An 11,902-nucleotide genomic window follows, 5' to 3' on the forward strand; every position below is an offset into this window, starting at 1 on the left:
GAAATTTAAGAAAGCTTTTCGTTCAATACTGGTTTTCCATCCAAACCTCTTTTTTCGGAGGCAATCGTTTTTTAGTTTCCACTTTCGATAAATATTTCGGACATCCAGGAAATTTGATTGGGAGAGCTCCTTTTTTGATTTTTTGAGTCTTGGAACTTTGTACTGGCCCTATTTAAAATTAAATAAAAATACAATTTTTTTATACATACATACATTGACAATTTTTGTTAATTTTAAACTTTTCAAGATAATATCAAAATTTTTTACTATAATTAAATTCCTTTAAGTAATTTTACTGAAATTAAAAAAAATAACTGAATTCGAGAAATTTTATTAAAATTCTATTAAAAATAATTGAAATCCTTCGAAGAATTTTACAACATATGAAAATAATTCAATTCTTGCAAAGAATTTTATTAAAATTGCATTGAAAATAATTAAAATCCTGCGAAGTAGGTACTTTACAATTTAAGAAAAAAAAGAAATAATATAATTTGTAAATGTACAAATTTTACAATATTCGCATTCATTCAATTTATTAGTTTCTTTCAAACATATTTTTATTTTATTACTTTTTATATTTAATTATATTAATCTTATAATTTACATTTTGAAAAAAGAAATATGCATGCATACTTACAACACCAAAAACAGATCCATCAGGACCTTCAATTTCCTTTTGCCACAATGTCATTCTTGGAAAAATGCAAAGCACACACTTTATGACCACTTTCTAAAACAATATCGTCTCTAATTATTGCTTTTTGCCATTTTTTTCTTCTCCTTTCGGAACAAGAAAAACATGTTGTTTTTGTGGATTCGAATCATAACCTGAAGTGCACCCCGGAGCTATACAACTATTACCACCTTTTTTGTATTTTTTACTGTTTTCTTTTTATCTGTTTTTGTCATTTTAATCAATAATTAATCAAATTAATAGCAAAAATCACATTTCTTATACACCTGTTTGACCTGTCAAATTAATTCTGTACTTTTGCGGTTATTCTCAATGTTTTGAATATGAAAATTGGACACAAATCAGGTTTACATGACCAGTAGCGCCATCTGCAACTGAGCTGTCACTTTAGAGTCAGGTGAACTTACCGTTTTATACAGTCGATGCATACGGGTGAGAAGTAATATAATTTATTAATTAATAAAGAAATTTTGATTACATTAATCAATCAGTTTACCTGGAAAGCCAAAGCTACATTCATTTTTTGATAGTACTTTGGCTCCACGTGACCGATAGTCAATTTATAATTTACTTTTATTCCATAAGATCTCGGGTCTTCCATTTTTAATATGGCGTGCCAAACAATTAAGAGAACAAAACCGTCAGGAGTCTGAAAGTGTTGTTAAAAAATATTGAACTCTATGAAGATGAGTGTTCTTTTCATGAAACATGAACATTTTTTTGTTAGCTCGTACATTTTTTGAATTTAAAAATTCAATTTTGAAAAGGTTAATAATAAAAGTTATTAATAATTTGATAGAAAAATACATTTGAAAGTTCATTTATAATTACCCAAATAGATTGATTCTTTAAATGTTTAATGAAGAAGTTACGAAGGCATTTTATTAAATGTGGAAAATCTGATATGAACCACAATCTGCGGTTCTTGTCAACAATGTGTTCGATACTAATCGAATCTTCGGACACTCCAAAAATTTTCCACATTGCCCGATTCCACGATGCACCGTCCGTCGTTACCACGTCTAACCAGCTGGCACGTTACGTTACAGTATCGTTATGGTAAAGTTACCGTGTAAGGTTACCAACATTACAGTGTAAGGTTACGATAAGGTTACCGTAAGGTTAAAATGTCCCACCTTTCCTAATGTTACATTGTAAGGTTACCATAACATTCCACCGTAATATAATATAATATATTCAAATATATTTATTTGATAAATTAATTATTTAATATTTAATTTTTATTTAGTATAAAACAACATAAAATTGTAGCTATTATACGTTACATTATATAATATAATTATCAATTTCTCCAAAGAATTGGATTTTTGAATTATTATCCGTGATAAATGAATAATAATAAAAATTGTTAACGTCGTAATAGACGTCAACTATTAACATTATCAGTCAAGATAATATCGTGAATGATCTGTTCAGGAGACGGATACTTATACTGTGCTGCTCGCACTTCCTTTCGAAAGGAAACAACTTAAAGTCTGAATTCGTCCAGTCATAAATGACTGGAACATAAATATTAGAGCGTGATCTCCAAGCTCTGACTTTTGGTGTTCCAAGGTGTAGTCACCTAGGTTCGTGAAACCTTCAAATTTTAGATTCGTTTTATTGAAAGTCAACGAAGTCGACAATTTCATCTCATCAATGAGTAAAGCACCTATAAAAAAATTAATTTAAAAAGTTTTTTTTTACTTTTTAAGTAGAATTTTAATTAATTTTTAACAAACCATGTTTGTTCTTCGGATCCATTTGTTCAGTTTTAAATTTTAGAGCTCTAAAAACGCTTTCCTTAAAGCCGTATGAGCTTTTAATTTGTCTCAGTATACAATAATAATTAATGTTGAAATGAGCAAAAAATATTATTCAGTAAAGGAACAAAATTTTTTTATAAACTAGCCTTTTAATTTCGCCACAAGGAATAATTTTGTCAACTTCCTTTAACAAAGCCACCACATCATCAACATCATTCACTGATTCTAACTTTGGTATTTTAATTTCACTTCCACCTAGAAGGACCTACAAAAATATACATAATTACTAAATGAGAATTTCGTAAAAACTGAATTTAGAAAAGTAAAATATTTGCTAAAAAATCATACATACGTTTACTGTTTTATTATCATTTAGTCTTACAACTTTTAAGCAATCACCAAAATTATCACCATATGATGACCACTGTATAAAGTTTTCGGTAGAATTGACAAACCAATTTTTCGATGGTAAAGGAATTCTTTCTGAGAAATTTTTCATTTCTCTAAAATTTAATTCTTCTCCTTTCAGCAACAAAAATGCTTCGTTATTTTTAACGCATTTTCTTGCTGATTTTTTTGGTTTGATTTCTGAGATGCTTCATCAGTTTCTTTATAAGTTAAAGTGGAAAAAAATTTAGGAATCGCTCCTTTTTTTTAACATTGGTCGCTCTCGTTTTAATCGGTATTCACTTCCGTCTGGCATTTTAGAAACAAAATCCGTTATAACGTCAGCTTTTTCAAAATGAAGTTCACAAATTCTATGTTTCTTTAATAATAATTTTTCACCTCCAGGAACTGCTTTCTTCCACTTGCATAATATTTCCTCCTAAAATAAATAAATTCAGATAATAAGTGAAATATTTATAGTATCAATCATGTGGAAAGAAAAATTTATTTTCTGATGGCATGCTGTTGAGTAATAGCGATTTTTTCGTATACAATTTTTTTTCTTAGAATCATTTTTTTTATTACTGTTGAATATTTAAATACTAAAAAACAGTTAATAAATAATACGAAAATTAAAATTTTAATATTACTTCCTCTTAGAGGAAGTATTGTAATACCAAAATGTTTCGAGTTCGATTTTTTGACATATCTTTATGTTATTTGACCTCAGGAGTTCAAAAATGACATTTTTTAAAAATGTCATTCCGTGTGTGTGTGTGTGTGTGTGTGTAAACATCACATTTTCATAAATATCTCGAAATCATGAAGAGCTTTTGGGTTCAATTTTTTTTAAATTGTAGATCTCACCTGCGGACATAAAGTGAGAGTACTTTCTGATATATTAATAAAGTTTAACTAAATTTGTTTTTTATTTTTAATTTTGCAAAAAAACGTTTTTTGCCCATAACTTTAAAAAAATGTTAGGACACCTATAAATGTTTTTCCATAATTTTGTAGAGATTTTTTAGACGAATATTTTGAGCCCTAATTGAACATTTTTCGTCCATATTAACCGGAGTTATTAAACTTTTAAAAATCAAAAATTTTGGAAAATAAGACTTTTTTGAAAATTTTGTTGAAAAACGTAGAAGTAACTTTAAAATTATCGTTATCAACTTGTAGAGCATTAAAAAACGCTTCGATTGACCTACTTTTGAACCTAATTCGATAGTAAATTTCGAAATTATTGGTATTTTAAAAACCAAAAATTGTGAAAAATGACATTTTCTCAACTTTTTTGTTTGAAAATTTTTATTTAACTATTAAATTATTGTAACTATCTTGTAGGGTATTTAAAAATACATTTATTGACTCAAAATTCAATCACTTTTACCATATTTATAAAAAGTTGAAAGGAATTAATTGCCTAATGTAAGGGGTTAGACAAATCATTCGCCTGAATATTGATAAATTCTGGGTCCGTTTTGTTTCGGGTAAATTCGTGTAATTCGTTGGTGGATTCGGAGAAGAGGTTTGATTCTGGGGATGAATTCTATGAGTTCATAAAACCGCGTTTCCTCTGATTTTCTGCCTCATTCGCTTGTATCATTTTAAGAGGGACATTTTCCGCGCCATACCTGAGTGTCCGACGCCGTAGACCTCAAGTGTGGCGTTATGTATCAATGGGCGGAAAATTCGAATTTGCTTTCGTGAGACTGAGGAGGCAAGAAAATCGGAGGGACAATTTCGTTTGAAGAAGTGGCTTCTCTTCATTGTTAATCTGTAATCCGGCAATATGGAATGATAAGGAGGAAAACAAAAGAAACCTCGTGAAATTATAATTCACCAAACCACGCCGTTCTCTGAGTCCACGCCGCAACGTAGATTTCCCTAGTCAAAGGAACAAGCGATGAGTATTCTCAAAAATTATTTGTTATTTTACTTTTATTGAATTTGAGCAGTTTAACTGCATTTGTTTGTTATATTTTATATTATCATTTTTCGTATTCGTATTTTAAGTTATGACTGTATGTGAATGTATGTATGTATGTGTGACGGAAATGAAAGATTTTTGTAAAATATTATATTGACTCGAGTCATAATTAATGAACTTTATTTAAATATATATTGATTGTGTTTTATATTGAATTTGTTTTATGTTATATTTTATATCCTTTTAATTGAATGAATTTGTTTTTATGGCGATTTTTATTAATTGTTGTTTAATTTTTGTATTAATTGTCTTTTCCCATTTATTTACTTTATATTTTGTTGTTTTCATAATTATATTTATTTGTGTGACGAAAATTCGTTACAAAGTTATTCATATATTTCTATTATTTTTATTTCCATGAGGAAGTAAAGTGTTTATGAAATGAGCACCAAAATTATAAAAAAAAATATACAACTTGGCAGCGGTTTTTTAAGGTTATATTGACAAATATGTTCTTCACACATTTTTTTGTACTTTAAAATATTTTAAATTATTACGATTCAGTCATTTTAATTTGACTTGAACATAATTTTTCTTAAAAAATATAAAATTTTATGTTTAATACTTCTTAACAATTAATATATATTTAATAATAACATGTACTTACGGAAACTGGCGAAAATAAATGTCTTTTACAATTTTCACTAGAATTCTTCTTCACATACCCTGATGTTGTACATATCCCTTCACAAAACAACTCATTTTTATTATCACTTTTTTTTACATATTTCACCCACGAAAAATTAACCGGCTTATAAAAACGTGCTAAATAGAAACGTGATCATGACAAACGTATATTTCAAAACAACAAACAACAGAAACTATACACCACGTGATCTGTAGTATGTCGCTTTCCCGCTAGGATCGCTAGTATCTTTAGATTATATTAGGTTTGTTCTCGCTAACTACACCGCTACACTCGAGTGTAGCAAGAGTGTGAAACGGAGCATGCGCACTTAAACAAAGTACAAAATCTATCGAGAACGCAAAAGTGTAGAGAAAGTGCACGAAAAAATGAAAAAAAGATTAATTGTAAACTGCATACAATCTGTAATTCAAAACAAACCACCTTATAAACAATTGCCATTGTGAAACAATTTTTTAAATAATAATTATTTCTCTCATTTATTAAAGCCATAATTTATTTACTATTAGTGATTTTAAAAGTAAAATTTCTCAGTTTTATGATATGGTAAAATTTTTTTTTTAAATAATAGGATTTATTCCTATTATTCCCTGTAAACATTATAATGGGCAATTCATGAAAATTTGAGACATTAATTAAATTTTACAAGAATTTCGAAGATTAAATGTATGTACCGAGCCGAATTTATTTTTTAAAATTTTTACACAGTTTAAAGTCTGACATCTTTGTAAGATTTAATTAATTTCTTAATTTCAACCGAATTGCTCATTATAATGTTTACAGAGAATAAAACTTGAATTTTTGAGCTATATTTTCATATAAGTTTCAAGAAAAACGGAAGCGACATGTTTTAAAATATTCTAAAGGTTATCTTTCAAACTTTATTTTTTTCATAAATTCTATTATTTTTAAAAAAATATGTTTACCATCATAAAATTGAGAAATTATTTTTTAAATTCACTATAAATAAAGTTTGGTTTTAATAAATGGGAGAATAATTATTTAAAAATTGCTTTACAATGGCAGTTGTTTATTAGGTGGTACTTTATATAAATATTAACAAAATAAGGATTGCTTACTAATAATTTCATAAATTAAAAGTCACTAAGAAATATATTATAACTTTATGTTCATAAAATAATTAATGCATTTTAAATAAAATGTCCATTTACCGCCATTTTAATAAGAACACTCAAAAATACTCGCTCGCAATCGGGTGTAATAAAATAGGGAAAAGTGCAGAGGCTTCTAGGGAGTTAGGTGTACACTATTGCGTCACTTCTGGTAACGAGAACGCCGTAGTGTACACTTTTGTACAAAGTGTAGAAAGTGTAGCTAGCGAGAACAAACCTATTGGGGGCAGAATTTTCTGAAACGACCTGTAGAGTGAGTGCTCCTTATACTACATACTTCGTGGATTTACCTTTGTGTTAGAAAGGTTAGAAATTTGTATAGAGAAGGCGGACGGAAACTAAGACAATGTCGAGTTACACCGCCCCGGTTCTGGGACAGCTAAATAAGTTAGGAAATTAATGTTTTCATTGCCTATAATTAATTATATATATAATTTAATACCTAATTTATCGATAAATATACTTTTAAATCAATTTTAACTTAAATGATCGAAATGTGCCGAAATACTTCTCAGCTGTTCGCTTGTGTATAGTCACTATTTTCTCTCACGAGAAGGCATTCAACAGCACTATAGGACTTTTTTATTTTATTTATCTAGAATTTTACGTTCAAATTATAATTATAATTGTGCAAAGAGAGCATTAGATATTATAGATTCTAGTAAAAGTGGTCAAATTTACTTCCTTTAATATAATCGAAATTATAAAAAAGTGGACGGAAACCGGTGCAACCACGGTAGACCTGTGGGCACAGGTAAAAATTTGACGTTTTCAGTCTTAAAACCGCTTATTTACGAAAAATTATAATATTAGATACAAAAGTAATTATTGGTTTTTGTTTCTAAACATATAAATAACCTTTTTACGTTGGAATTGTAAAAATATATGAAAATTATTTATTATTTTTCCATTGCAACATGAAAAAAATCAAGTTCTGCGCTACGCGGAGAATCACCCATATACTACACTTGAAAACTAAAAATAGTTGATTCTAAGAAATTCGAAAATCGACATCACTATAAAGCTTCCTTTAAGAGGAAGCAAAAGGAACAATTTACCTTCTTATACATTTTTTTTAAAAGTTACGGATTATGAGTTATCAATAACTGACAAAATGGGTAATTTTTTAAACAAATGGACATATTTTTGTTAAAAATTGTAATACCAAAATTTTTAAAAATGCGTTTTAAAGATGATGAAATTAGCTTTCAAATTCTATACTTACAATTAAAATGTGATGATTTTCTAAAAAATTTAATTTTATATATTGGATAACAAATAATGGTTAATTAAAACTTATATTGGCTTACCGTAAAAAATTTAACAAAAAAGATTTTAAATTTGCAAAGTCTGTTATAGGTGGCTCAGTTGAGAAGTTTTCACTTTTTTTTTTAAATAAAAAAACGTTTTTAGAGTCATTGAATTATATTTCGACCAAAGTCGTTGCTGACTAATTTTTAAAAGTTGTAATACTTTGTAGGAATATTATTTAAGGTCTTAAGATGACGAATTGAAAAGAATTTTATTAAAATTCTTGTTATTTATTGCAAAATACGTTTTTTTGCCAATAGAAAGTATTTAAACAAACATACAATTTACTGGAAAATTGTAAAAAAACTTATTGCAATTTGTAAAGGATGACTAGATTGAGTATTATAAATTGATAAAAGTATTAAATGATATGAAATAATAAATAAAATATGAATTCAAAGTTTACCTGCAAAATAACCTAATTGTGCTATTTCCATTTATTAATTATGAGAAAATGGAATCATCAATTCAAATAAATACTTACGAAATGTAGAGTCCTTGCGATGATCTTTTAGATTTTCTTTATACTTTTGTTTTTATTTCTTGGTAAACGTAATAAACTTTAAAAATAAAATTCTTGTTTCAACAAATTTTGCGATACTTAAATAATAATAACTTCTTTACAGAAAAAAGAATATGAGCTTTTGGGGATATTTTAATAATCACTGATTAAACACACGCTGAAATTTTCACTTTGGTCCCAAATCTAGTTTCTCCAATAAAAATATTTTTAAATTAGTACTCAAAGAAAATCTAAAAGATCATCGCAAATACTCTATCTTATTTAAAACTTATAGAAACCTTATCTGACATCTATTAGGGTACAATGGGTTTCTATTAATCCTATTAGGCATTTTTACTAGGGCTATAATTTATAAAATGAATTGTTTACGAAAGTGTCACTTTTTATAATTGAGGCTCCGGATCTTAAAAGGGCACATATACCATTTAAAATCAATGCTGCATGTGCCCTCTTAACTTTTAAGATCTGGAGCTCAATTATTGTTCTTAATTCTATACTATAACTTTACTTAAAATATTGTATTGTCATATAATATTTGTATCTGTAATTATTTTATAGTTTCTTCTTGGAGAGCAGGCATATCCAATATTACAAAATAAACAACAAAGCAATAAAATTATTAACCAGAGTAATCACATGCATGATAATGGTCAATTAAAAGAAGACGAGGATTTTGAAGGTGCAAAAGTTATATAACATTTAATAAAAACAATGGATCCTCCTGTAGTGGAGGAGGGGAGTTTGCCTGACAGAATTAACAAACGGGATCGAGAGCGTAAGATTATAATAGAAAAAAGGCGCGAGGAAAGGCAACAATTAGCTGTAGAGTCTGAACAGTCTAGTTACTTTAATGACACCTTTTATTCTTCTTGTAGTAAAATTAAAGAATTACTAGATAGCACATCTGGCATTTCTCCAGTCGCTCTTGCTGCTATTTTTGATAAAATTAACAAAGAGATCTTAACATTGAAGAATTATTTGCATCAATCGAAAATGTTTCTTAAAGTTTATGACATTAGAAAGGCTCAGGAAAATCTTCAAATATTGGAAAATGACGCATTGGAATTGGAAACAAAGCTTCTACCGAAGAAGAAGTTTGGATTTAAAAATCGAAGAGTTATTAAAAAACCATCAGATGGTAAAAATGATGTCACTGATGGACTGAAGGTAAATTTATAACAATATATTTGAATAACTCGATAAACTTAAACAAAATGTTATTAATAAAATATTTATCACCTATTTATAAAATGTATTCTGAAATTAAAAATAATCGCTTATATGTTTTTCTTGTTAAAGGATCTCCAAATAACGGAAAGTATAGTAAACGGTTCTGGAAACTCAAAAAAGAAGCTGTCCAGTAAGTACGGGGACAGCGCTTCCATGTTACAAGGGAAAATTGATGAGTCATTGACTCTCGACGCTGAAAACGTAAATAAAAACGATGTTCTTCTCACGGACTTAACCCGCTGCACAGTACGAATATATGGTGCACCGAGTACTCTCCACATGGTTAATTTAAGGCAATGTACTATCCTAGTCGGTCCTGTTTCATCCTCGGTTTTCGCTCAGGATTGCAAAGATTGTAATTTCGCCTTCGCTTGTCAGCAACTTAGACTCCATTCTTCAACAGACTGTTCGGTATACTTACATGTGACGAGCAGAGCAATTATAGAAGACTGTTCCCAAATTCGTGTAGCGCCCTACAACTGGTCCTATGAAGATCAGATGAGTCACTTCAACCTAGCCGGTCTTGATCCCAAGATCAACAACTGGAACTGTGTTGATGACTTCAATTGGCTTTCGAGTGAGAAGAACTCTCCAAACTGGTCTATCCTTGAACCAGAATCTTGGGTCAAAAGCTGGAACTGACGAAAAAATGTAAAAAGTCTGTAAAGATTGTTTATTTATCAAATTGGATTGTTTAACTGGTCCAGAGCTGTGAATGTGAAAAATTGTAATGCATCATTTTTTCTACTCATATTTGTATTTCAGAGATTTTTGTCAAGGTAGTAAATTATATGTAGCTTTTTATCTAATGTTATAGTTCATCACTCGTTCATGTTCGCCAATGAATCTCATAAATCTTCAATTTTTGAGAAATGATAATTTTACATTTCATATACATAAATTAGACGGATTTTCTTTCAATAAAGATTATTCACTTTCAAAAATAATATTATCATTTAAAATATTTCATTAATCGCAATTTTCATAGTGAATCAAAGTGTCGAGAGTAAAATTAAAATGAGTACGTTTAGAAAATTAAGAAACACATTCCGTCTTTATGTAAGCCGCATGTTTCTTACTTCGCGAATCCGCTTTTTGTGTGGATGCTTAAAAAGACATAAAAATTTTTCACATTTGCCCCTCTACATTTTTTCATCAATTTAAAATGCACATGTTAACAGAATTGGTCTCATAAAAATTATTTGTACATACATATTAAAAGAGTACTTTTTTGTTTAAATAAACCTGACAAATGTTTATCGTACTTTCATACAGATTTTTTTAATATAATTACACTATTGTACTATCAATTCATGGTTAATATGATAGAATTGAATACAAATAAATTTGATTACATTTTATAGAATTTCGAATGTCGTCAAAAAAATTGTTTTGTTGATCTAAATTTGAGCTTTATACAAAAATTATTAAAACTGTTTTTATATAGAATCTTTTAAAAAACGTACATTTAATTGTTATTTATTTTCGTTGATATTCTTTTTCTAATAACTAGATACAAATTACTCTGTGAATAAACGATTGGCACTATTTTTTGCTGATAATAAAAAATGTAATATATTGATAATGTTATTGCATTTTTCAATCACTTGCCTCTTATCTCTTTCAGAGGAAAATGTTAACGAGGAGTTAATTATGTTTAACCCTATTAAAAAAATGTCATACTGAGATGCTATTTCCCATGATGTTAGGAGAAAGAATATGTAGTAAAAATACGGAAGAAACTAATTTTTTTATATTTTTGAAGAAACAAAATACATCGATTTATAAGATAAAAAAACATTATTATATATGCAAGATAAACATTTATTCTATACTAAAACATCATATCCTACAAGAGAAACTCTATTTAATTATTTTTTTATATTTTTCCTACTTATCGTTCTTCTTGAGACCTTTTTACTTGGTGGTTGTGAGGAAAATAGACAGTCAGATTTTTAAATATAAAAATGTCGGATTCTATAAAACGGTCATATTTTTTTAAAATTCAACAGATTCGCTTGAAATTAGATAGAATATGGCTACCGTAATTTAAATCTCATTGCCCATCATATTGGTCCGTCATTTTGAATTGTTTGAATCTGACATCGGATTCGTAATCAACGACCCGAAAAACCCCTGAGTAATAAATTTCAAGCAAATTCGTTGAATTTTAAAAAAACATAGTCCGTCATATTTGATCCGACATTTTTAATTTT

General features: G+C 28.2%; 1 protein-coding gene across 2 annotated transcripts in view; it reads left to right on the forward strand.

Annotated features, from left to right (window-relative positions):
* The window catches only part of LOC122507638 (tubulin-specific chaperone C), a 41,796-nt gene extending 30,525 nt beyond the window's left edge, over positions 1 to 11,271 (forward strand). For both annotated transcript variants that reach the window (XM_043620453.1, XM_043620454.1), the window contains 2 exons: positions 9,015 to 9,623; positions 9,756 to 11,271. In XM_043620453.1, coding sequence (XP_043476388.1) covers positions 9,168 to 9,623; positions 9,756 to 10,328 — 1,029 coding nt within the window. In that variant the 5' untranslated portion in view covers positions 9,015 to 9,167 and the 3' untranslated portion in view covers positions 10,329 to 11,271. The remainder of the gene's footprint in view (positions 1 to 9,014; positions 9,624 to 9,755) is intronic.
* Positions 11,272 to 11,902: the final 631 nt, after the last annotated feature.

The sequence above is a fragment of the Leptopilina heterotoma genome, unplaced genomic scaffold (genome assembly GCF_015476425.1).
Source record: "Leptopilina heterotoma isolate Lh14 unplaced genomic scaffold, ASM1547642v1 Lhet_490, whole genome shotgun sequence".
NCBI classification, from domain to species: Eukaryota; Metazoa; Arthropoda; class Insecta; order Hymenoptera; family Figitidae; genus Leptopilina; species Leptopilina heterotoma.